Below are 26,842 nucleotides of genomic sequence, written 5' to 3'. Positions count from 1 at the left end.
TCTGGGAGAGTTCTGTTTTTTTTAGAATTATTCCTTTGCTTCCATATAAATGCCATTATTGTAATCAATTTGTTTGGGTATTTTTTTAAAGATTGTGCATTTATTACAATGTGCAGGTAAAACAGGATATATTTTGGACGGTTTGATAACAGTAATTTATTGTGGTGACTTGAATGCTTAGAATCACTCATAGAAATCGGATATCGTTGGAATCACTTCGTCTTAGAGGCTATTTATGGTTGTCTTCCGGACAAAAACATCCATCACGTCATGGGCCGGGTGTTTCAAACTGCAGTAACTCTAGATAAAAGCAAAATATAAGTCCATGTTGTGTGCACTCAGCTTTGTACTTCATCGTTGATTGAATTAAGTTTTCGTTATGTCAAAGTCAAACATTCTCAGACCCTTTCACTCACAACGAGATGTTTACAGTCCAAGAACCGTCCTTGTAAGTAGTGTATCTCGACGTCTAGAGTGCTGTTGTAGATAGTTGTAGAGTCAGCAGAGTAAGTCGAGTTGTAAGTGTCGAAAATCATATGATATGATGATAATTTAATTGCCCTTCACTGCTGCTATAGTGCACAGAACTTGCGGAAAGACTCCCAAAAAATCAGTACCTGTACTATAAGTAGACATGTACTGGCCTCCCCATATACTTAGATATTTCTTTGTAAACTTTGTTGATCGACTTTTGCTTGACCACAAATAAGCGAGAAAACGACACTTAGCCTTCGGCTTCGTCGCTTCTAATCTATGATGTCTAAGTCTAAGAGACTAAGACAAGACCCTTCAGACTTTCTCATGGCCATCTGAGCACAACCTGCAAACCCCAATTTACACGCAGATGAAGAAATATCCCTTGAAGGGATCAGCTCAATAACTTGGAACAATGTTCGTGTTGCCACCAGCAGTGACCACTCAATGACAATGGTTAACCCTTCTACCGCATTGGGGTCAACCGGAAATGACGACCGGTTCCCAGTAGTTGCCTAGCAAGTTTGATTGTAAACATTGGGCCTGGCAGAGAGGAATTGGTCAAAACCAGACTAGGTCAATAAAAATCAATTCTGTGCTCTAATATCATTGTAACCCCTATAAAACCATATATTTTCTGAAAGCTTAAATTCAGTCCTAGTTAGCCAGTATGAAATAAATATGACTGAAGCAAGAAAATATAATTTAAAAATCAACAAAAATAGGAAATAAGTGATTTAGTGGGGGAAAAAAAGGGGGAAATTAGAAATAAGTATAGAATCTACTTACCTTCTTTATATGTAATCCATAAATGAATGATAATAACATTAGTATTCCAAATTATATGAAAACACTGCTGAAAAAAATGTTTGATTAAGGTTATCCTTTCTCCTCTGAGTCCCTGTTTCCAGGTTGCAGGCTTGGAACTGCCATAGGCCCATTAGAAAGGTCGACAAAAGAAAAAAATAGAAGGTAAAACAGATGACAGAAGTCCTTAAAAGGACTGGTTTAGTCCTTAAAAGGACTGTTTTAGTCCTTAAAAGGACTGTTTTAGTCCTTAAAAGGACTGTTTTAGTCCTTAAAAGGACTGGTTTAGTCCTTAAAAGGACTGGTGAGGAGCAGTCTACTCCTGGAGTTTCCTCTTGGCCGCACGCTTGTAGTCCTTGCATGTGTGGTAAATTTTGAAACAGGGTTCGCTGTGAAGTCCCACGTTACAGTCAGGGCACTCTGTTCGAGAGAACTTCCGCTTCCCTGGTTCAGAACAAACCACACATTCTCGTTGAGGATTCTGGCATTTGGCGTTTGGCTTGGGCTTTATTGACTGACCGAAGTGTCGTCCAGTCAGTCTAAGGAGGGAAGAGCCACCAACATCAACATTCCTAATGTAGGGTGAGATGAGTATTGGAGTGAGCTGGACGAGCTGCTTGACAAGAATCCTCCTGAAGAAAGAGTGAGAGAGCTTTTTCCTGGAATGGCCCTTGAATAGAAGGTATGAGTTCAAGATGCCGAGCATGAACATGTGGAAGAAGGCCTTCTTCCACCACTTCAGTGTCCGTCTCTTGAACGCATGATTGGCTACTATCTGGTCACTTCTGTCGACAGCTCCCATATACTTGTTGTACTGGTTGACAGCAGCGAGCTTGACAATCTCCTCTTTCGTTACAGGATTCATCTTGCCAGTCCCCACTCTGTTGTTGCTGTGGGCAGTCGTGAGGATGTTTACCTCCCTCTTGTCGAAAAAGCGGAAGAGGTTTAACTTCCCGTTGGTAACAGAGTGGGTCTCAGGGTCACTTTTCACGAGTTTAGGGATCATAGTCTTGGGTGGGCCGTTCTTCCTGTTCAGCCTCATGGTGCCACAAGCTAACGTTTGGTTGCTGTACAGATGTGTGAAGAGATCAGGGCTAGTGTAGTAGTTGTCCACATATAGTATTCTACCACAGCCCTGATATGGTGTTGTCAACCGCTCCACGACATCAAAGGTAGCACCATGGGATGAACACTCCTTCTTGCCCGTGTACACCTCCAGATTGCAGCAGTAGCCGTTGTCACTGTCGCAGAGTTCAAATATCTTGATCCCAAATTTGTCCGGCTTGTCTGGGTTGTAAACTCGAAAAGACAGAGGTCCTCTCCAGGCGACCATTGCCTCATCCACAGCCATGTGTCGCCCAGGAAGGGTATCCCCTGCAATGTGCATATTTGGAAGGCCAATCAGGGACTTTATTCCAATACACCCAGGAAAATATATCCCCATAAAATCTGGCAAGAGACCTTGGCCAACAGGGAAGAAGCCTTAAGAAACAGGCACATGAAGGATGCAGAAAGACTATCCAATACTCGCATTCTACCCTCCCCCCCCGCCCCTTAATGTTGGAGACTGCGTCGGGATACAAAATCAGACAGGGCCATTTCCCACGAAATGGGACAAAACAGGAATCGTTATTGAAGTCCATCGGTTCGACCAGTATGTCGTCAGAGTTGATGGATCGAGCAGAATAACTCTAAGAAACATAAAATTCCTGCGCCTCTACCACTCAGGTAAACGAGGTGCCTATTATTGACCCTGTCAATTATTGCTATTTTATGACTAAAATGTATGTCATTATAGTAAGGGGTCCTGATAGCTCAGTTGGTAGGGCACTCACTTCACAAGATCGATCCAAGGTGCTGTTAAGATTTTTTTATGACCCCCCACTTCCACCTATCAGTGATTGGGTAGCTGGGTCTGTTAGATCTGGTGGAAAGTATTTTGCAATAGACTAGTGTCTAAAGGGTAGTAAGCAATTGCTATTGTCCATTTCACACTTTAGAAACTGGGATAAACTCAGGCCTTATGGTTCTAAAGGACCACTTAATGTCACTGTTTTGGGGTTTTTATTGCTGACTAATGACATATAGGGGGAAAAAATTGGGACCAGAGTCAATGTCGCTATCCAGGGGTTGTCGTTATTCAGGGGTCTCGTTATCCAGAGGTTGCACTGTATGTGGATGTGTTGTAAGGGATGTATGTGAGAGAGATGGGGGGAGGCGCTTGCATATGTCCAGTATGTTTTATACAACAGATGTCCATATATTATGTCTCATCTCGTACGCCTATCCTGTCCTGTAAATCCATGTTGCTGTCGTTATAGAATCATAGATGATACAAATTTGTTACAGTCAAGGGTTTTTATTCACCCTTGTGTAAATAAAGCTTAAATTGATATTGGGTGGAAGGGTAGACTTGCCGGAGAGTACTTTGTGCAAGAAGAAAGTGAAAGCTATTGCCATAAAATACCTTTGATTTATTTTTACCCCTGTTTATTTTCAGTTTGTTTTGTTATTAGAGTATTGTTGAAATCTGTCCTTTTCAGGTCATTGCTGATGAAGGTTGCCTTGAAATTCCAGAGGACTTAAAAGCGTTTACAGAGGGTTCAAATGGATTAAATGTGTGAGCTTTTAGCTTATTCAATCTTTATGTTTTTCTGAAAGTAATTGTCTTAGAACAACAGTTTGTCTTTATTTTTTTAGAAAAAATAAATGAAAAAATAAAAGTACAGTCCACTCTGGTTAATCATAACATTTCCCAAGAAACGGAATTAATTATGTATCAAAGTAAGTGATTAATTGCTACAAACTTCGATTAATCGCAATAAATTTTCAGCCTCAGAAAGTGGCAAATTCAGGAAATTAATCAAACAAAATCTCATGGTTATATTTCAGCATGGGTGAATTCATGACAGGTTGAAGAATCGAGAGTTGGTGGGTGGTTAATGTTACAGTAGTGTGTTACCATTTTGTTGGAGTCAAAGAGGGTGAGTCTTTGAAGTATGGGTTTGTGCGATCATCTGTAACCATTAGATAGGAGGCAAGGGGACTGGACATAGTCTAGGCAACACATAAACAATGACCCTTGTAAGGAGAGACTGAGTGATATTGATATCCTTTGTTTCAGGATTGTGTGTTTGGTGAGATCTTATTGTTTCTCATCACGGTTATCTCTTTTACTCTTAAAAATGCTGAGAACAAAAGAGTGAAAGTTAATTCAATATGAATAAGATGTTGGCTTGCATCAAAGCTGCTTTTCCTTGTCAAAATCTATGCAGGGCTGCCATATTGTTTTTGTTTCAATCAAATTGCTCAGTCTGTGGTAGATTGTGAACAATGTTTTACATTTTTAACATTGACAACAGTGTTTGAGTTTACACTTTTATTATAAACATCTGGCCTCAGCAAGAAAACAGACGACCCTTGATGCCGTCTCAGGGAAATGAGTGATGTCAAACGCAAAGGAAAATGAATGAATTTACAACAATAAAACGAAACCAACAAAACAAACCCCCCCCCCCCCCCCTCACACACACACACACACAATTTTTTGTAAAAATTCAGAAATAAAAATAAAATTGAAAATATAACAACAAAACGGGAAAAAACAATAATGGGTCACAGATGGTCTCAAGCCTGTGTAATCTCTGAGGGAAAATGTTGCAATAGTGGACAGGGAACTCAACTTCGGTTAATCGCAACATTTTTACTGATCCCAAGGTGTTGCGATTATTCGGAGTGGACTGTATAAATAAACCCAGTTTGATTTTAATCATATTTATCAACCATTGAGACAAAGTTGTGTTTGGTTATTTTTCTGACCAATGGCAGGTGGATATTGGAAAGGTTTTCTTGTTTCGTGCTCTCATTACTTATCATTCCTAATTCTCGTTTTAAAAAGATATTTATGATATTTACCTTCATCACCAGCCATTATGCTAAAAGACTGCCGCTGCCTTGTGGAAATAATCATCCTCCAATTGACCTGATTGTTTTCGTCTATAAAGTTTACAATAAACAAAGGTGAGATATTATAATGTTTTAATAATTTTTTTTTCATTCATGTTTTATATTTTATATATTATACCAGCTGGTTCAGAAAACTGTCCCCTGTTTGGAGTGCAACCACTTCTTTACTATCTTACCGAAAATGTTGAAATCTTATGGTTAAAAGATCAGATATTTATATTTATGTTGTCCAAATTTCATCAAAATTTATGATTTTCCAATCACTTTACATAAGTACCACAAGAGACAATTTATAAATATTTAAAATGGGTTTTCTTACTATATTCATAAAGTATTCTGATAATCATGGAAAACACTTTTTAAATTTTGAAAATCCATATATGTAAATAAGAAAATGAGAGTAAATTCATTTTTTAAGAACTTAGATTTCTTTTTTGCTTGCCAATTGATGTAAGATAATGTTCCAACTTTGACGTCATGTTACTAAACACCAGAAAGATTTATCATACTTGCGAAACACATTTTTAAAGCACAGTGACTAGATAAGCAAAAGATTTTTAAAAAAGATTTGAACCTGACACAAATTTTTTCATAAATCTACAGTCGGCTGAAATTCCCCAAAAATACTCACGAAAGTCAACGTTTTGGCCTTCAGTATGACGGAATAGTGTATTCAAAATACTAAATGAACTTAATAATCATACAAAATGATATGTAATTCACGTCAATGGGTAGAGAGTACTGCAGGGTAGAGGTTCAACTTTTTTCAGACATCTTCTTTAAATGGTCTTTGCATAATAACGAAGTGAACATCAAGAAACCAGCATTTTTGTGCATTGGCAGAAAAATGGCTATAATAACAAGCAAAATGAATAGAAGATTAAATATCTTGTGAAATAATGCAGACAGAAGAAAAATGTCACGCATTATAGGGAAATGAACCTGCTGAATTCAAAATTCATCTAAATTTTTGTTGGAGTCATTATTTCCTTCTCAAAATTCAACATGAAATAATTTATGACTTTTCTTTTCAGCCTGGAATCGATTCGGGGAAGTATGTCGTACCTAGATAGGAGATACTATGGAGGGAAATGTTTTATCCTTGTTTATTCAGGTATGGTTATTAGACAAAGAATGGAAAATGAGAAGGATGCTCTAAATTATTTATAACATTTTATTACGGCAGGGCAATGTGTTACTTATGTGAAGTAGGCCATCACAAGGTTGATAAAGAGGCGGTTACCATTTGTATTACATCTCACTAATGGATAACAGAGGATTATTGTTATATTTTTGCACATCTTATCTTATCTGTTTTATATACACCCAAGCAGCAAACATTTTCTGTTCGATAAACCATCTTTCCAATATAAAGTAAGAGAGAAACATTTTCATAGATTTACAAATTTTATAATCATGGCTATGATTTTCAACAAGGACAGAATAGAAAGACCACAGAATGCCGGTATTAGTAATTAATGATTGACAATTACATCTGAATCCATTATTAATTAGGTTTGGTTTTTGGTTCTGTCTTCCCACCATAATCTGCATTTATTTTCATTATAATTTTTTTCTACTTTTATTCTTTCAGATCGAAAATATTCCCCTGAAGACATAAAAGAGACAGAGGATTTTGCAAAAGTACACAGCATTCCGATGCATTATGCAACCAAACAGAAGGTACAATCTGTATTTAATTTTTGAAGAAATGGTATTGACGCGTGATTTAAGAGACATTTCAGCTCAGGAGTAATCTCATTTGCTACCATTTCTAGTGGCCGTGGTGAAATATTGTCAGATCCTACTGCCTTACTTGTTTTTAGATTATGGCAGGAAACGCAAATATGGGTGAAAAGGCATTTTCTGCATGGGCGCCACTATAGATTAAAATCTAACATAAATCCAATGATAGTGTTTATTGCATTCAATAGATAAACTCTTCCTGATGCTGTGTGAGCAAAATTTTGTTAAAATTCCGATTCTTTATAATTTTTTCCGATTTTTTTGTGTCCGTGGATGGCGTTTTGAAGACACCAAGGATTTACTTTCGTTTTTGAGTGGGACCAAGTCAGGTAAGTAAATCAACTTTTTTAATCACAGTTTTACATTTTATTATGTTTCTGATGAAAGTTAAGTGTATTAACTACAATATCTGCAATTTATTTTTAATTTTAACCGTTTTTAAAGTTGTTTATAAGTTATTTTTAGTTTATGACGTCATCATGTTATTTTCGTGTCGCCGATACCGAGACGGAAACTTTGATTTAAATATCGGAAAAACTCAGATCTTTTAAATTAAAAAATCGCTCAGTTGACTTGATTTAGATCTCAGAAAGTGATACTATCGAGGAAAATGAAAAAAATAAACTTTTACATTGTTTTTGGAGTGATTTATCTGGCATGCGAGATTTCGTGTCTTCATTTTTCTGCCCATGCGCAAATTTCAATATCCCATTCCTGTCGTCATTTATCAAAGACACCGGAAAGGTGGGAAGGCAGAAAATAAAGACGCGAAACGAGCTTGTCGGTTGCCCACGCAGAAAAAAGCGACACCATTGCCATAGCCATGCGGTCAGGTCTGAGTGCTGGATCGTTTTATTACTATTTTTGTTTTTTATTTGCATGTTTTGGGTTATTTGTTATAAAACAAAACTATTGTGTTGTAATTTTTTGCTTTTGATTTTTTTCTCCTTTTTAATTTTTTTTTTAGTTTATTTCTAGTTTTTTGTTTTAAAAAAAGTTTATTGGATTGTGAAAGTTTGATTGCTTTTAAAGTTTTGAGTCAAAATTTGACGTTATTATTTTTTTTTTCCCTTTTCTGTCTCATTCCTTTAATGTAAATGTGGATTTTATCATTTGAAGGCACTGGAGCGTCCGGAATGGGGGGTTGCTTTAGATTTTTATGAGATGCTCATTATGATGATACTGGCACTGGATAGTCACTTCATGGAGGGAGTGGGGGTCAGATAAGTTTTCTTTTCGTTTATTTAGCAAAGGGGGGGGGGGGGGGGGGGGCTTTAATCTAATTAAAAAATAGTAGTAAATATAACAAGCATTTTTATTTTTAAAAGTAATTTTCATCAATGTTTTTTTGTTTTATTTTTTATAAAAATCTATATCATTTTTTTTTTTCAGTTTTTCTTTTTCACTATGCCTCATAGAGAGACTGTTAAGCGCCAGATGCTGAAGGAGGAAGACCCTTAGGCATATGAAGCCAACCTCATTAAAAAACGGACAGCAGAAAAGGCAAGGAGGGACATTATGAAACAAAGAAAGGCTGCTGGCGAGTTCTCTGCTGAGATGATGGAGGTCATGGAGCAAAAAAGATTAATGAAGAAGTAAGCAGCTTTTTGGATAGTGTACTGTAAACTTAAGCAGAAATTTTTTAAAAACCTATGCTGGAATAGGAATTTTTGCTAATCTCTACAATTTAGCAGCTACTATCTCATGTGGCTATATAAATGTATATATTTGTGCTACTGATTATACAATTTTATTTTTTAAATTATACATTTTCTCATTAGTAAAAAACAGAGGATTCGGGATGCGAAGAGAAGAGTGGAAAAGGAGGCAGAGACAAAGGCAATGCGCCTAACGAGAACAAGCTATCAACCACCTGCTTGCACCCCGAAAAAGCCTCGTGACATGGACGAGGAAGAGTTAAGGTTGCACAAGGCGGCGTTGAGAAAAGCCTCCAGAGACAGGGAGAGCAGTCAAAAAAAGACAGCAAGAAAGTAAGTTTTTGTCATATGTTTAGGATCTTATGTTCATGAGTCTGTAAAGTTCTTTTATACACATTTTTAATTAATATTTATAATGAATAATTTTCAGGGCCAAACGAAGGAAGATCTATCATGAAAAAAGACAGCAAGCTGCCTTGGCACAAGCGGGGACACCTGTGTCTTCTACTACGGGCCCTGTAATGAGGCAGTCTTACTACAATTTAAATCATGAGGTAAGTTTCAAATTAACTTGCATTTATATTTTGTAATGTCAAAGTAGAGATTCTTGAATATGCTGCATTTGCAATGATTGAATTTACATCCTTTTTTCTTCCATCAGTATAAACGTAAAGCCAAAGACCTCGGCATGACACCTGAAGAGTACGGGAGGTCGGTTTTGAACCTGGCCAACCCAAGAACTCCGCAGAAAAGGGTTGCGATTACACAACAACAAAAGTGTCATCCGTGCAAGGCCCTGTTTCGTGACGCTGAAGAATCTGAATCATTCGACTTGGAACAAGAGTTGGGCATCCAAGTAACAGATGTCATGGTCCAAGAACATGGACCAATTGACCAGGCAGTCCCCAAGCCCCTCCACTTGAAAATTCAGGTATCAAAAAATGTTTCTTTTCCATAGATGGATTTATCTGTATACATATGTGAAAATATTAACATATTTATGGTCTGAACTATTAGCTGATGTTCTCATTCAATTTCCTTTTTGTTTCTCATCCTCAGTTGTTTTTCTGTGAAGACAAGATTTCAAGAATATTACCTCATTCGAGGTATTCTTCTAAGCACGGACCTGCTCGTGTAATGCAGTGCTTAGTTAAGGAAGCACACCTCATTTTCTTGGCCGACAATCCCAATGAGACGGTGGGATTGACTTTATTCCAGTCTCTTCGGCCAAGGAATGTCCGTCTCATGGGAAGCGTCCCGGTGGAGAGCTGCCTTTGCATTGATTGCACAGATGTGAGGTGCGGTTAACAATTTTTTCTTATTAAATTTATTAACGGTTTTCTTTTTAGTTTCTCAACTCCACCCATTATTTTATTTTCAATACGGTTTCCTTTCTTGTGCCATATTTTTACAATTTCTTTCTTCTATACCATCATTAGATTAAAGATCAACACCATCAACAAAACTGTTGGGTGCATCAGGTCAACTACCAGCAGAGACCGACATGTTGTCTGTTATATGCTGCCCATATGATGGCAGATGGCCCAGCCTGGATTGCGTTGTGGGTAAGTTTATTTTTTATTGTTTTTTTCTCAAATATTGTTCAACATGTTTTCTCCTCTGCATTTGGTTTTTTATTTGTTTTTCCTTCCTTTTTTTTTTTCATCCAAAGACTAAGTTTGCAGATTTAAGGAAATTGGTGTAGTACAATTTTAAGCATTTTCTCTCTGTCTCTCATCAGGTAAATGTGGTCTTTGCTGTGACCGGATGAGGCCATTTCGGTTCGTTTGTCGAGATATTTTCTCGACACCATCTGTCAGATGGCAACGTTGGCAGAGAAATGCCAACGGAAAAATGGAGCCCCTTGAAAAGGAAGGAACCTTTAGGTAGATATTTAATTTATTTATCTAATCTATCTTTCATATGTTTAAAAACTTCTCAAGATTTTCTCTAATTTATGACATTTATTTTTGCAGGGAGCTGATGAATGAGCTTGAGAAAGATATCAAGGAACCTACAAAAGGAAGAAGCTTCCTTGAGCATCTCTTTAATGCTTATTGGCAACAGAGCCAGTTTAAAGAGTTCAAAACAAATCCTGAAGAAGGTAGGAGAAAAAAAAGTTCATTGACTTACAATAGTAACTAACTCTAAAGAATAAGAAAAGATAATTCAAACTTGCACTTTCTTTTTCCTATTTTCAGGTGAGATTGTCATGGTGCAGGATTTTGGGGAGAACCGTAAAGCGGCATACAATGCCGAAATCAAGTCTGCCCACTTCGGCAAGCAACAAATCACTGTTCATCCTGTTGTTGCATTCATCAGGCTGTCCAAGAATTTACTAGACGGACGATCGATATCCTAAGAAGAAAGGTGTCAATTAGGAAGCTCACGATTTGGAATGATGGTGCTGCTAGTCAGTATAAGGTAAGGACGGTTTCATATGTTTCCTTGTTATATCAAGATATGAATTCTTTGTACAATTTATACAATGTTATGAAAAGTGACATAATTTCAATTTTTATATTCACAGGGCCGAGGCAGTTTTCATGACTTAACTCTCCTTCCACATCAGCCTCAAAGATGCTACTTTGGAAGTGAGCACGGGAAAGGAGAGGCAGACGGGGAAACTGGCACTATGAGCCAAGCATTGAAGAGGGCTGTCCATGCGGGTGTGAATTTTACCTGTGCTAAGGACATGGTACAGTACCTCTCCAGCAAACATGGGTCCTCCACAAGGTAGGTTTATTATTTCAGTTCAAGCTTCTTCATTAATAATATAATTTACTGTGGTAAAGATATTTGTTTATTCTGCATTCTAGTGTCTTTTTTTTATTTCTTGGCTTACAGACAATATATTCTGGTCCCTGAGATCGACAGGACAGATATTGGTGAAGATATACTGACGATTCCGGGGAAACAGAAGTATCACCAGTTCCAGGCCCTGAAAGAGTACATATTGCAAGCAAGACGGCTCGCTTGCTGTTGTACGGCTTGTCGACAAGGCAAGCCGTTAAAATGTATAAATCTGGACACTGTTGGTGAATATGTTGTCCACAAATGCAAACCAAGGTAACTCCTATTGCATATTTTACTTAATGTATAGAGGTGTTACAAGAAAGTACATTGCTTATCACTTACATTTTTAAAGCATTTTACCTAATTTATTTTTCAATTTGTTTTCTTATTGTTTCAGTGTCACAACAACGTTGAACACTGGCTTCATGGAGGAGCCCAGCGTGGAGCCAGTGGCTGGCCCTTCTAGGCCTGCATTCCCCAAGCTTGGGGATTTAGTCAGATTGAAATGCCGGATAAATAAGCTTGAGAAAATTTATTTTGCAATGGTGAGTCTATATCCATATACTTCAGCTACTATATTATACAGTGGTAAACTGATCTTATACATAAACTGTAAACTGAACATTATACTACACCCAGCAGGCATCTATCAAAATCGGAAACTCTACAGGAAATTCCATTCCTATTAAGAAAGGAGTCCGTCAAGGGTGTGTTGCCTCACCAGATCTGTTTAATCTATACCAAGAAACAATCATGAGGGGCATAAATAATATGGAGGGAATAAAAGTAGGAGGTCACAACATAAATAATATAAGATACGCAGACGATACGGTACTCATTGCAACATCAGAAATCCAACTTCAAAAGATTGTTGACAAAGTGGTAGTAGATAGTGAAGCCAAGGGAATGGAAGTGAATATCACCAAAACAGAATGCATGGTAATACAGAAAAACCCCGAAAACAACAACACCTGCAATATAACGATTCACGGCGAGCAGCTTACCAACGTAGAAAGTTTTAAATACCTAGGTTCAATAGTGACAACAGATGAAAGATGTAACTCAAGCCAAACAGGCCTTCATGGACCTGGGAAACATTTTGAAAAACAAACAGATGTCGTTCGGGATTAGATTCCGAGTCTTGAAGTGCTACGTGTGGCCAATCTTGTTCTACGGATGCGAAAGCTGGACTACAAATGCAGAAACACAAAAGAACATTGAAGCTTTTGAAATGTGGTGCTTGAGAAGGATGCAGAGAATATCGTATACCGCACACAAAACGAACGAAGAAGTGCTAAAACAAACATACCAACAAAGGAAACTAATGCCCTTAATAGTGGATCGACAACTATCCTTTTTCAGACACATAGTAAGGAAAGATAAGAATGAATACCTGGCAAGTTGTGGAAAAATACCTGGTAAACGCGCCCGGGGGAGACAAAGAAAAACACTCATAGACCAACTGAAGGGCTTCACCAACCTAACAATCCAAGAGCTGTTTGAAAAAGCAAGAGACAGGGAGGAATGGAGAGAGATAATTCATGCAGTATCCGAAGCCTGGACCAGGCATGGAACCTAGAAGAAGAAGAAGAAACTGATCTTAGCCCAAGTCGTGTAATATCTTATAATTATAATGCCATTTTTTAACAGTAATTGGATATTTCTCTCCACAGACTATTCAAAGTGTGATTTAAGTACTGCTCTGTCATTCATACTGTATTATTTCTATTGATTTCATATCAGGTTCTGGAAGTTTCTGAAGAGGAGGGAAGCTTTTCTGTACAGTTCCTGCAGAAGAGCGGAACTATGTATACCTTTGGCCAGGAACAGGATGTGGGTCTCATCAAAGAAGGCCCACCTGATTATTATTCCTGGGTTGTATTAACCCCATTTGACTACAGCATTGACAACCGAAATCATTTCTTTTTTAAAACTTAATATTTATTGTAATTACTGTTCATATTTTGCCCCTCGTTATATTTTTCATTATATTATCTCCCTTTGTTGTATAATAAATTTGTTTCGATTCAAAGTGCTAAAAATATTGTTTTTGTCAATTATTTCAATATATAAATGTATTTGTCTGAGTTTTGAGTCATTTATTACTTCAGGATGGTGACTTTTCTGTCAATTTTGCATTTTCACGCAAATCGGGGTCACTGCTGATTGACCTACTTTTGGGCGTTACATAATCATCTCCTGCTCAAAATTTTTATATATTTAGATTCCTCATATAACTAGCTTTAAAATGATATATAGCACTTATGTGTGGATAAAAGTTGGAAATTGGCGAAAATGGGCCCTTCAAAGTAGATGTTCTTGGATCTTATCTGTTTTCCGCCTTATTTGGCAGATTTTCAATGCATAATTGGGTCTTTTGTTGTTTCTTGTCCTAATGTTCTATTGTTTTGTTCAGTTGTAAAAAACGGAGCAGAATTGTTTGTTAAGAATGTTAGCCTTTGCTCTGTTATCAGTACATATGTCATTCTGGTCTCTAAGAGGTGCAACTCGCACGTTTTACTTTTAATAAATGCCCATAGGTTTTTGTTACTATTCTCGTCCATTCGATTTTTCACATAATCTCTGTAGGCCTTTCTGCTCTTCTGCCAAATTTCCTTTTTGATGCCATTTTAATCATTATATTTCTGTCAGTCCTCAGAGAGAGAGAGAGACTGAGACCCAGTCAAACAATAATTATTTAAGTTAAAGTTTGTTGAAAAGCTTTGTTTCACTTTTGGTGTCGGAAAAAATAAATCCTGATTTTTAAAACATCTAATCCTGTCTCTCTGGGTCTATGGATTGGCAGCTCACGTTTGTATTCCTTCCCTCGAAATTGGTTCAAACGTTCAAAATGGGAAAGATATTAATATCTGGGGTTGAGAGGGGGAGGGGGATGAGGTATTTTGGCAAGGCTGTCTGATTTTACTTCCAGTGCTAACCAAATTTAAAGATCATTTCATTTTGATCAAGATGAAAAACTCAAATTTCAACACATACAGATTGAAAATAATCAAAGATATATTTAAAAGTTGATTGAGAATTCAAGTTTTCTACCTTCTTCTGATGCCAAATTTATTTGCTTTTTGTCAAATTTGAATTAAAATATTTGTGGATTAAACCTCTGAATTCAGATTTAGATATTTATAACCTTACCATTTATCCTTCACTTTTCTTTTTTTTTTCAGGTACCTCCAGATGGAAAATACCGTCTTCATCTCCCATCAGAATTGCTGTCTGTATACTGTCCTCCCATTGGTAGTGATGTCAATGATCTCATTATTGGAGTTGTTGAGTCTCACAGTTCGGTTTCTAATTGACTCTTTGTCATGTATTTTCAACAAGTTTATTTTTTCTAACAGAAACTATTTAAGTTGTTTTACTTGAAGAATGGAGAATTTAATGTCAACATGGCCTGTAGAAAAGGCAGCATTATCTATCATTACTTTGCATTACCAGCAAATGCCTTACTACATCATACTACCCCACACTTTTGACAGTGTCACACAGTTATTGTATTTGTAAGTATCGAAGTAGCTTACAGTGTACTATATTGTATAACGATATCACAACAGATTCTACAGAGATGGAGATGGTCTAATGAGAAAAGAATTATGACCATGGCTTTCAGTGTGATAATTAGAGTCTACTCACTCAATTCTAAGTGATTGACTTGCTTAAACTAATTTTGATCTGATGAAAAGTACTTTCCTATCAGGAGGGTAACAAGCAATTGTCACAATTCATGCCTTGTTACCTTGATATTCAAAGATTACCCAGCAAGTGTCACTCTGAGGATACATGATAATCATCAGCAATTGATTCTTTTATGAGATAAAGAGAGATGGTGAAACTTGTCTTTTTCAAGCTGACGCCTTATACAGCTATTGACTGCTGTCATGTCCTGTCAGTCAAAGTCCAGGATAAGCTTTTTACTTTCAAGCTGGCGCCTTACACAGCTATTGACTGCTGTCAATGTCCTGTCAGTCAAAGTCCAGGATATACGTTTTACTTTCAAGCTGGCGCCTTACACAGTTATTGACTGCTGTCAATGTCCTGTCAGTCAAAGTCCAGGATTTACGTTTTACTTTCAAGCTGGCGTCTTACACAGCTATTGACTGCTGTCAATGTCCTGTCAGTCAAAGTCCAGGATATCGTTTTACTTTCAAGCTGGCGCCTTACACAGCTATTGACTGCTGTCAATGCCCTGTCAGTCAAAGTCCAGGATATCGTTTTACTTTCAAGCTGGCACCTTACACAGTTATTGTCTGCTGTCAATGTCCTGTCAGTCAAAGTCCAGGATTTACGTTTTACTTTCAAGCTGGCGTCTTACACAGCTATTGACTGCTGTCAATGTCCTGTCAGTCAAAGTCCAGGATATCGTTTTACTATCTGCTGTAAAAGTCCATCTGGATCTCCACCGTTGATTCGAGCATTTGTCGAACCAATTTCCAGAAATGACAACAAAATGTAACGGACATCGTCACTCGTAGAGCCCCCTGGAATGTGGCGAACATCAAGTACAATTGTTGTGTCGTCTGCTGCTAGTTGAATCTCATTAATATGTGATCCATCAAAGGATGTCGCGTCCTATGACAGAGATATGTCAGCATTCCTGAAAATAAATTCAGCAGCTTGGATATTGCTTAAAACACCCAATTCATACGCCATTTGAGCAACTGTTGCAGATGATGGTACGTCCTTTACTTGACGATTGAGAAGAGATTCCCCGATAACAGTAATGGTACGGGAACATGACTTTACAGGGATGCCCATTAAAAGAATGGCATAGGTGGTTTCTTTCAATTGCAGAAGGTAATAATTGTTCTTTTTGGTATCTACTATTGTCTTATCTAAATTTGAGTCTTTCTCAGACAGTTCCAAAAACTCTACGAGAAGGTCCTTTTCCTTAATCACATTCCTCCAGTTAATAACTTCTTTTTCATTTATTTCTGAAGAAGATTTCAACTCTGTCTCAACATCAAAAAGCCTCTCCTCAATTTTAATTTTCCTTTTCAGTGATTTAATAATGTTTCTTAATTTGTCATTAATATGACTGCAGGGATACACTTTGACTGTGGCTGAGCTTGCTAGTCTATGGCGAAGCATTTTAATGGTTTGTCTGTGACGTTTGTCCCGTTGATTCACCGTTTTAACAACACAGTATTCTGTCTTAATTTTAGTAACAGTCTTCATACGTTGAGTAGATTCTTTTTTTTTTTTTTTTGTACTTATTGGTGATGTCGTTGAGTGTTGTTTGTAAGTGTGTAATGGTTATGTTGGAACGTGTGGACAGAGATTCTGTTTGCGGTGAGGAGCTAGTCCTGGTGGTTGTGGAGCAGCAGCTTGGGACATTGTGGATGATGTACAGGGCATTTCCTCAGTTTTTAAGGTAAAAGAGAATGGAAACCCTTAAATCATCCCACCCCCTTGATACGCTTTTACTCAACTGCGTATAGCGCTGATGTAGAATCCGAATGCGATTGATAGCCATCGGCACTGAAATGTTGTCTTCATGCATTTTAAAATGTTTTAACATTTCCCTTACTGCTTTTGAATAAGAGTAACTCTTTCCTTTGCCAGAAAATCTTTTAAAGGGACCTACATATTTTGACGAAGATGCATTGTGTTTGATGAAATGAATGACAGATCCAGTACACAACTGCTGTTTTCAGCCAAAGAGGCAATAAATATTGAAGCGCTTTCGCCGAGTGAGATTTGAACATTTTTACTGGGAAAAAAAAAATAAAACAAAACATGAAAAGGGCACAGGCTCATGGATCCTCTCGGGTTTGACAAGCACACTGATCTCGGGTTGGACAGGATATGTGACGTGTATGGTAGACATTGAACAGGCCAGTAGCAGCTGTCTTGTGATAATTTCAGCTGTATAGGGGCCAAGTGGCAAGCTGAGGTGGCTTTTCGTCTGTCGCAATAGGGCATCGAGATTGGTAGACAGGGACTGGCAGTGGGAGAGTAAATTCATTCCAAGCAGGCATGGGGCGTCACTGGGATGGTTATCGGGCAGCACAATGAAGGGCACATCTCCTGGGTGGGGTTCCTGACCTCCCATAGTGGGCAGGGGGTACATGCTGTGTCTTCTTGGTTTTGTCCTGACCCTGGCTGAGGGAAACAGTCAAATGCATAGTTATTGTTTTGGAAGATGGTATTTTTTTCTTTGTAAATCATCTCTCTGTTATGTATTATTATATTTGTTATTTTGAATGTATAATGTAAGCATTTGAGTGTATTCCTCTTTGTTGGATTTTGTGCTTGTGTCCGGATGAGACTTATACTACTTATAGGTGATCTCAAACTAAGTACACTGGTGGCATGCTCTTGGAATTTACATCTGATCCCTATTTGTTCTGAGTTCCCCTCCTTTTTCTTGGGTGCTTTAATTGTAATTCTAGAACTTTTTACTATCCCATTTTCTTCCTTTTTACTGGTGCTGACCTAATTGTGTTGCAAGCGCCGTAAAACCCTTAAAAACAAAAAAAAAAAACAAAAAAAAACAAGGACACATCTCGGAAACATTCTCCAAACAACCAGACATCAATGATGATGATGCCATTTAGGGTATAGGCTGTAGAGGATGCCATAATAGTAGCACGGATGGCTTGTAGAAAGTAGTAAATAATAAGGATAATGAATACAAGGTAACAAAAGACGTCTGATGGTTTTCAGGTTAAAATAGAACAAGAAGTTTTTATTGAAAAAGTGAAAGTACATTAAACTGGTTTCTGTGGAAAAAAGAGTTCCATTAGTGAATCTGTAGTAAATACAAGTAGATGAGATAGTAAAACAATAATCTACTTGTATTTACTACGGATTCACTAATGATAAAATGTCCCGAATATTGCAATGTCCCATGGCTTCATGCCACTGTTGTAAAGTACGAACACCTTGTGTCTCTGCTGTCACACTGTTTATGAAATACAAATTACCGTCTCTTTTTATGTTAAAATCAACTTCACCATCATGGGTTGACAAGGTTGCATCATTTTTGGCGAATTTTATAGTTGCACCATTTTCTGTTGCAGCTTTCACAGAGAAAATACTTTGTGAGAATGAAGGTACGAATAAAACATTATTAAGGGTAACATTATGGTCAACTCCTTTCGTATCCCGGAGGGAAATTTCAACGTCGCCTTTGCCTTTCACAATATTTGACGGTCTGGTGCCATCGTCCAATTCAATTACGTGGTCGGCCGTTAAAATTTTCTTCACATCGAACAAATTTGTGTTGGACATTGACGATGTGGACCGTTGCCTCACTATCGACTAGGAGCGCATTGATTTGATGAGTATGTGAATGTGATGGATTGGCATCACAACTGAAACAGTAGTTATTGCGAGGTGATTGAACTTGATTCTGTGTCGTTAACAGATTACGCTGACTTGAGTCTGCGGCAGAATTTTGTGTCGTGTGATGAGGTTTTGCAGATGTTGCAGAAACGACTTTGTGGGCGTGAATGGGTTTCTTTACGCCTACAGTAGGCGGTGTCGTGTGTTGTACTTTTACAGTTTTCACACCAATGATGATCTCTACCTTTTCTATGGCTGTTACTGTTACTGCTAAGTTGAACGTTCATGATGGATGTGTCAGATCGTTGAATCTTTTCGGTGTCTTCATAATTTCTGATGGCAATTTTGAACTCAGTAAACGTTAGATCTTTGTCCTTCTGAGTATTGACGGCTGTAAACGAGTTGAATTTTGAAGGCAATCCTTTGATAATCATAGCGATTAGAAGGCTATCTCTGATGGTCTCACCAGTATCACGAAGTGATGCAGCAGCAGTTTCTGCTCTTAGCAGATAGTCCGTGACGGATTCTTGGTCAGCCTTAATTAGTGACGTGAGTTGAGTATATAGTGTAATAACTCTCAGTTTACCTTTTGGTAAATAGTGATTTCTGAGAATCTGTAGCGCTTTTCTGCCGTTGTCCCTTGCGTCTCTTATTATCAGGGATAAGGACCTGTCATCTAACACTTGCACCAGTTCGGCAAAACATTCAGCATTTTTGTTGTCATCAACTTCGACATGTTGGTCGTCTAGGTTGGCAAGTACTGTGTGTAAATCTCTTATCCGCAAAAATCCCAAAAACTTTACTTCCCACAGCTCGAAGTATCGCTCATCACCGTTTAATAATAATTTATTCCTGTGGCTGGGCCCATAACCTGTAGAGGATGCCATAATAGTAGCACGGATGGCTTGTAGAAAGTAGTAAATAATAAGGATAATGAATACAAGGTAACAAAAGACGTCTGATGGTTTTCAGGTTAAAATAGAACAGAAAGTTTTTATTGAAAAAGTGAAAGTACATTAAACTGGTTTCTGTGGAAAAAAGAGTTCCATTAGTGAATCCGTAGTAAATACAAGTAGATGAGATAGTAAAACAATAATCATACTGTAAGATGAGGTTACATACTTTAACATAGGCAGTCCATTGGCAGCTTTCAGCTTCAGATGAGATGGCTGCTGAGACGACTGGTTATTGTGGCGACTTGACTACCAGTGTCTATGAGTGAATCCACTGGCTTAACGTCCTGGGCAATGGTCGGTCTCCAATGAGGTCGGATGAACTTAGTCTGAGTTGGAATGCCTGGGGTTAACAGTTTCTTGACATCTTGAAGGTCGGGTTCAATCACTTGTGCGGCACAACCCCTCCCATTAGCCTCACGAGACTTTGGATTATGAGTCCTGTTTTGGATAACTTTCCGGCCAACAGGGCACCGGATTATGGGTCTCTCAGACACTATCCGGCCAACTGGGCATCATACTGCGGACACTATCCAGCCAATAGGGCACTGGATTATTGGGCTCTCAGGCACTGTCTGGCCAATGGGGCACCAGACTGCGGACACTATCCGGCCAATGGGCACCGGGTTATTGGTCTCTCAGGCACGGGATTACAGTCTCATGGGCCTCGTCTGTAAATGGAACTGATGTATACTGGACAAGTACTTCTGTTTCATCCGACATTGTGCTTCATTGCGGCCCATTCTGTCACACCATGTACAGTTCTGTCGGTTCGTTGAAGGTCGACCTGTCATGGGCTGGGGTCGATTTCTTTCGTCTTCTGTCAGGCGGGCAGCCACGGTGGTTCGTAACTCCTCTAGTTGGCCGGCGGTCACTTGCTCAACATAGCCATACTCCGGGTTGTCCTGGGTTCATCTCCTGGGCTCCACTCTTAGAGTGTAGAACGAGGCTTGTTTGGTCTGCTGGGCATATTTCCTCATATGTTTCTTTAGCGATGACACGTTGATAGTGAATCTCTCCATACTCAAACTCATTCTTATGTTACTGTTATACTGGACATAAAGTTTGATAAGTTGTGTGATATGGTTCTCCTCAGCAACAGACCTGGGTCAAAGAAATGTCTATGAAGAGCGGGAATAACAATGTATTTCAGAGGCTCCTACCCTTCCGCTTTTCGCGGAATCATTCCGCTTAATTGGTCTACATTCCGCGATTCCGCTTTCAATGCAAAAATTCCGCTTTTCAATCAAGAAAAATAATTTTAAAATGTTAGCTATGGTTTATTTCGTCATCATCCTCTATGGTCAATCAACACACATTTTGTATGTCTGACTATTCCCTTCATAGTCTGTGCAGTTGATGTCAGATAATATTATATTTTAGGGAGGGGGTGGGGGGAGTCAATGACTGAAGTATTATTATTGTTGATTGTTGGCTCCACAAATGTTAGGTAAATGACCTAGTAATATTATATGTTGGCTCCAATCGGTTAGGTAAATGACCTAGTAATATTATATGTTGGCTCCAATCGGTAGTATTATTGAGTAGGCTTCTTTCCTGATTTAATTTTAGCCCTGTGTATTTGTGTGCGTGTGTGTGTGTGTGTATGTGTGCATGTCTTAGTGATTCTGATGTTGGCTTTCACTTTCAATCTGTCAGCAACATGTTTTATAATCATTTCATAAAACGCAATAAAGAGAATATTATAGTCTCTTTTATTAGGCCTCGCAAAAGATGCCTTTTTTCGTGGCAGAAAAAAAAATGTAACTTTTTTTTTGTTTTTTTTTTTGCACAGTGCGTTGGTACAATGGCCTGCGAACCGGGTCATTCCACCATTGATATCCAGCCATTAAAAAATGTACAAAGCTAAATGTGTTATCGTCTAAAAGGAAAAGGTTTTACATTTATTCCTATACCACTCTTACTCTTATCATAAAAGATTGGCATTGAAGTTGCAAAATGTTGTTTTAAAACTTAACAGCATTGAAAAAATTCAACATGTTCATATCAAATTGAAATTTAATCTGTGTTAAAAACAAACATCTTATCTCTTTTTTACTAATTTGTTTTAATGTGAGTTGCATGATGGCAGAGGTATCGCATTTTTTAAAAGTTCACCAAATTCTTGTTTTCATCTTTGAGTGTGATCGAAATTTTGACACTTGGCTGGAGCACGGAACAGCACACTAAACTGGGGTCTCAATTGATTTTGAGCCAATGCCAAATGCTTATTTTGAAATCTCTATTTTTGTTCCTGAAGTGCATATGTTATAGCTGAAACCTTAAACTTTGAAAGATGATACATGAAGCTTGTGACCCAAAATTTGACAAGTGTTTATGGTCTCACTTACGTATATTGGATGACAACTAGGATAGCACAGAAGCACAACTCAAAGACTTTGCAACTGTATAAAACTTTGATAGATCACAATGATCACCCTTTTGAACACTGGCGTGAATTATGAAAAACATCAACCTCATTCACTTCAATATCATTCAAAGAAGAGTCAATAATTTGATTATGAAAACTAGGCATGTTATCAATATTTTATTTTGCTTTCTTTACTTGAAAAATATGAATTTAAAATATCTGCCTTTACTTTACTTTTTCATCATCTGTTTTACAGCCATCTGTGATTTCAATTTGCCAACACAGTTTTAATTGGGATTACAATTATCATACTCATACCATACTACCTCCATACCCCCCTCCCTCTGCATTCCACTTACTCTCGGATGCTACTTTTTTCTCAAATGACTTAATCTTTTGTTTAATTTCATGTTTTGTCATATTTCTATGTGAAGGTATATCAATAATCATTTTCAAAATCTTTTAAACCTAACAAGAAATCCATAAAGATATATATCTATTTTCTTCGTTTTTTTTTTTTTTTTAATGAATAAAAATTTATTCAATTTCTTTTAGTATAAAATCATTCCAAGCCATTTAAACATACATCTCAAAATAATTTGACCAATCCAGTCCAACCAAAGTTCCTCTGTACTGTATGTACTGTTACTGTTATACGTTTTATTTTGAATATGACTTGTAAACATTTGAGTGCATTCCTCTTAGTGGGATCTTGTGCTTATGCCTGGATTAGATCTTAAGGTGACCTCAAAGTTGGCCTACGCTGAGTGCATCACCCTTGAATCATATACCTATGATGTTCGCATGGGTGTACGATCCGATAGTGATGTCATTTCTTCTTCTCTTTACTAGCCTATCCTGCTTCTTTGGTTTGTGATTGTATTTTTGACAGGGGATATTTTTTTTTCTGTAAATCTTCTGCCTGTTTGTTCTTGGTTATTTATAATTTAGCTTATGATATCTTTAGGTTATGATTTTGATTTACATTTGAGCCAAGGTCAAAAGGTGCCCGCCTGATACCAATGTTAAGAAAATTTGATTTTTACTTAATTATGGGCTGTTTTCATTGGGTTAATGCTTGTAATCAATTGATAATATGAAGGAGAGATAAAATTAGATAGCTCAACATACTCTGTTCAACAGAATATGAAATAAACTTGAAAGTCAAATTTGAATGCTGTTTGGCATGTGCTTAAAACGAGGTCACCGCATCACCTTTTTAGAAATCATGTAGAAATTAAATGTAATGTTTTAGCTCACGTGATTTAAATTTGACTAATAGTATGAAGTCAAAATTTACTTTTAAACGCAATTGCAGTATATTACATATCTGATTAAGTTTCATATAGAGTTCTTAAAAAGTTGGTGTTGCTTGTGACCTTTGGTGTCATCAAACACAGCACAATACTAAGACTCGACACGAAACTTTAAAGCTCATTTTTAATGTTTATAAAATCTTTTATTATGAGAAAAAAGGATAGATTTACTATCTGAATTCAAATCTTGGAGTAAATGTATACCGTTTTGCCGATATTGAGGTTTATTGGTTTTGGTGTCATTTGTCACAAGCAACACAGCATGCGTGAACACGTGGAAGTTTGTTTCGTTAAATGGCGATTCGCAATTTTGATCCAGCCTTCTTACCAGTCTTTGAAGTGCAGCACTTTCATTTGCCTACCCAGCGTGGCTCCAGGCAGAAAAGGTAAGTTGAACTTTGGTGTCATCGCTATTTTACATTGTCACAAGCAACACTTGATATTGGATATTACAAAGTGCCACCAAAAAATTATGTTTTCAGCTGTTATTCTATTTACAAATATGATATGACATCTCACATAAGACTGATTTTGACACAATTAATTATTTCCTTGTAATTCTAATTTTTTTATGTTTCAGGGTTGTATCATCAAGAAAAAGACAAAACTCAAGCTTTTGACGAATCCAGATAAAAGAAGGGTTGTCAAGAAATTTGATTTGATTTACTATTAACACACTAAATTACTACAAACTAGCAGATTTGAGCAGTAGGGCGGATGTTACGGTATGGTTACATGAATTCATTACCATGGCTGATATTTATCTAGTGTTTGTTTGACTTCTGGTACTTTTTGTGACCATTGGTGTCATTGGTTAAAATGTCACAGGTGACACTTAAGTTTGAAGTTTCTAATGTATTTCTGTTTTCATGTTCTTCAAAGCTTGAAATGTCATTGAATTACATTTTAACAGGCTATATTACGTGTGTTCAGCTGCTATTCTTGATTTATTGAGGCAAAATTCTGTTCTAGTGCCGATTTTGACCAAAGTAATAGCAACAATGGTATTATTAATTTCTAAGTATATTTCCAATTTGCAAGTATTTAGTCTCTTAAAATATTATCGAATTTCATTTTAGAGTAGGTTATTGTGCTTTTTTGACTGAAAATAATGATGTATTATGGACGAAAGTGTGATTTGGTGTTGCTTGTGACATAAGTAATGGTGTCACCGGTCTTATGTCACAAGTCACATTCAGATGCTCTAATTTCCATGTATATTTCTATTTTTGAAGTCTTTGGTTTCTGAAATATTATTAAATTCCATATTTAACTGTGGTTATTACACTAGTTTGACTGAAATTAATGATTTATTGTCGAAATTGCAATTTGGTATTGCTTGTGACATAAGTAATGGTGTCATCGGTCTAATGTCACAAGTGACACAATGTCGCTAAATAAGATATGCTTTGGTCACATTATTTCCCAACATTTTATTCCAAAAGTTTCTGTACATTGCTGGTAATAAGCATATGCAATATTGTTGTTGTTGTTAATGCACAAACATTTTTATGAAATAATATATTTGCATTCTATGTTGCTTGTGACCGATGACACCAAAAAGCAACATTTTCTCCAATAGTTGGTATTATTATTGTACTATGATTGTTGTTGATTGTGTCTTTTTGTCTATAACTTACTAAATAAAGTTTGATACTCAACAAAAATCATTTGGTTATTGAGTTTTTTGTCTCATTTTGATGTCACCGGTCACAGGTGACATCAGCAACCTATAGGTATTGTTGACGATATTATGCTGCGTTAGACCTTAAAGTTATCTAAAGGGCCTTTGATTCATGAAGTACAGGGTTTTTGCTACACATATAGAAACATGAATGGACTATTATGTCACTTTTATTTTGAGAAAAAAAATTGGCACCTTTTGACCTTGGCTCATTTGTACTATTTTTGTTAGATTGCTTGTTTTTTTGTTTCAGCGGTCTCTCATATAACCTCAATTGTGTTGGAAGAGACCTAAGGCAACAAACAAACAAACAAAAAACCTACGCTGAGTGCTCTTGGAATCTACACGTGACCTGTTCCCGATTTGAGACATTCCCTTCCCTTTACTTTGTCTCGTGTGCTTTTAACTGTAAGTCAAGAATTTTTTTTCCCATCATTTTCTTCCTTTTTACTACTAGCGTTGAAATGACCTAAGTGGGGCGTGTGCCATAAAAGCCTCAGAAAAAAAAAAAAAGAATCTACAGTTTGTAAACATTTGAGTGTATTCTACATTTCGGGTTCCTTTTCTTGTGTCTGGATGGGACTTTTAGGTCATTTCCAAATAGGCACATTGATAGAGTGCTCAATTAATCTTCTGTTCCCTATATGAACCAGTCCCATTTCTCTTGCCTTTTCTTCGGTGCTTTCACGTCAGATCTAGACATGTTCACTCCTTATCGTCCCTTCTATTGGCGCTAAAATGACATCAGAATGGTGCAAGCGCAGTAGAATCCCTAAAAAAAAAACATTTCATGTGCTATATATTTTATTATGACCAATAATGTATTCATGTGTATCTCTACCAAACTAGATTTTGTAAATAAACTTTGGTGAAAAAGAAATGAATGGAATTGTAGCTTTCACTTTGTTAGTATTTATTTTTTTCCAACACCCAATATTTATGTCTGAAATCCTATGAAGCCGGGCAATGCAACCCATAGACATGGGCCCTCTATATCAGTGGCAGTACCTATCTATCGACTTTCATCCTTTTGTCCTCGACTGAGTTGATCACTTGGTTTTGTCTAGACCCTGGCTAGACTCCTTGCCATCCCCGAGGTGGGGGGTGGGGGGGGGGGGGGGGGAGGTGGGCAGTTCAGTTAGGTTTTAGAAGTGTGAGTATTTATTAATATGAAAAAATGATTATTATCTGTCCTACTACATTGTTTTACAAACCATCGACGCAGTGACAGTGTCTCCCTCTTGACGGTGTTGCTGTGTGGCGTTTTTGACCTCCCATTCACAGTGGCAGGGAGATCACTTGCTGTGTCTTTATTGCCCTGTATTTGTTTTCCAACTTGCTGATGTGATTTTATTGAAAATCTCATTTTCTTCCTTCTTTATTTGCCCTGAAATCAACTTAAATGATTTGCAAGCCCAATAAAAGGAGATTTAAAGTTGCTCGGATCAACCCTTATTGAACTACACTTACAGGGTGGGGTTCCTGACCTCCCACAGTGGGCAGGGAGAGACTTATTGTCTCTTCTATCCCCCTTTTTCTGTTTTCCATTGGCTTTCTGTCTTTGTCTTGGAATGAGATTACTTGGTTTTCTCCTGGCCCTGGTCGGATGCCCTGGCTGAGAGGGAAACAGTCAAATGTATAGTCAGTTTTGGGAGATATTTATTTTCCTTGTAAATCATCTCTCTGTCACTGATATGCACTGCATTATGTTTTGTTTACGTGTTTTATATATAATTTGTAAACATTTGAGTGTGTTCCTCTTAGTG

General features: G+C 37.4%; 3 protein-coding genes across 4 annotated transcripts; all 3 read left to right on the top strand.

The window, feature by feature from the left end:
* Positions 1-244: 244 nt before the first annotated feature.
* LOC144968893 (centromere protein M-like) lies at positions 245-25,956 on the top strand. 2 transcript variants are annotated; one of them, XM_078907716.1, is made up of 6 exons: positions 245-448; positions 3,825-3,901; positions 5,209-5,301; positions 6,282-6,361; positions 6,842-6,930; positions 14,633-25,956. In XM_078907716.1, the coding sequence occupies exons 1-6, from the start codon at positions 380-382 to the stop codon at positions 14,762-14,764; spliced, it is 540 nt and encodes a 179-aa protein (XP_078763842.1). In that variant the 5' UTR covers positions 245-379; the 3' UTR covers positions 14,765-25,956. The 2 variants fall into 2 exon arrangements, with proteins under 2 accessions (XP_078763842.1, XP_078763844.1); XM_078907718.1 differs by lacking the exon at positions 14,633-25,956 and adding an exon at positions 8,386-8,454.
* On the top strand, positions 8,465-10,927 carry LOC144968892 (uncharacterized). Its single transcript, XM_078907715.1, has 7 exons — positions 8,465-8,588; positions 8,775-8,984; positions 9,082-9,205; positions 9,313-9,582; positions 9,711-9,949; positions 10,091-10,216; positions 10,393-10,927. Exons 1-6 carry the CDS (start codon positions 8,512-8,514, stop codon positions 10,182-10,184), a joined length of 1,014 nt encoding a protein of 337 aa, XP_078763841.1. The 5' UTR covers positions 8,465-8,511; the 3' UTR covers positions 10,185-10,216; positions 10,393-10,927.
* On the top strand, positions 10,191-13,477 carry LOC144966920 (uncharacterized). The gene is made up of 7 exons (XM_078903621.1): positions 10,191-10,216; positions 10,628-10,755; positions 10,936-11,075; positions 11,182-11,387; positions 11,499-11,720; positions 11,845-11,992; positions 13,191-13,477. The coding sequence occupies exons 1-7, from the start codon at positions 10,191-10,193 to the stop codon at positions 13,383-13,385; spliced, it is 1,065 nt and encodes a 354-aa protein (XP_078759747.1). The 3' UTR covers positions 13,386-13,477.
* Positions 25,957-26,842: the final 886 nt, after the last annotated feature.

Source organism: Berghia stephanieae, chromosome 3 (genome assembly GCF_034508935.2).
Source record: "Berghia stephanieae isolate SIO BIC M18660-M18661 chromosome 3, UCSD_Bste_1.3, whole genome shotgun sequence".
NCBI classification, from domain to species: domain Eukaryota; kingdom Metazoa; phylum Mollusca; class Gastropoda; order Nudibranchia; family Aeolidiidae; genus Berghia; species Berghia stephanieae.
The sequence above is the reverse complement of the archived record's forward strand: the minus strand, read 5'-3'. Positions and strand labels throughout refer to the sequence as shown.

Excerpts from the sequence above, each read along its gene's own strand:
- LOC144968892 (XM_078907715.1), top strand. The coding sequence starts at position 8,512 with ATGAAACAAAGAAAGGCTGCTGGCGAGTTCTCTGCTGAGATGATGGAG. Across the intron at positions 8,589-8,774 it reads CAAAAAAGATTAATGAAGAA|TAAAAAACAGAGGATTCGGG; the intron begins GTAAGCAGCTTT and ends TTTTCTCATTAG. Across the intron at positions 9,950-10,090 it reads ATTGATTGCACAGATGTGAG|ATTAAAGATCAACACCATCA; the intron begins GTGCGGTTAACA and ends TACCATCATTAG.
- LOC144966920 (XM_078903621.1), top strand. The coding sequence starts at position 10,191 with ATGGCCCAGCCTGGATTGCGTTGTGG. Across the intron at positions 11,076-11,181 it reads GTGCTGCTAGTCAGTATAAG|GGCCGAGGCAGTTTTCATGA; the intron begins GTAAGGACGGTT and ends TTATATTCACAG. Across the intron at positions 11,388-11,498 it reads AAACATGGGTCCTCCACAAG|ACAATATATTCTGGTCCCTG; the intron begins GTAGGTTTATTA and ends CTTGGCTTACAG.
- LOC144968893 (XM_078907716.1), top strand. The coding sequence starts at position 380 with ATGTCAAAGTCAAACATTCTCAGACCCTTTCACTCACAACGAGATGTT. Across the intron at positions 6,362-6,841 it reads TTTTATCCTTGTTTATTCAG|ATCGAAAATATTCCCCTGAA; the intron begins GTATGGTTATTA and ends TTATTCTTTCAG. Across the intron at positions 6,931-14,632 it reads ATTATGCAACCAAACAGAAG|GTACCTCCAGATGGAAAATA; the intron begins GTACAATCTGTA and ends TTTTTTTTTCAG.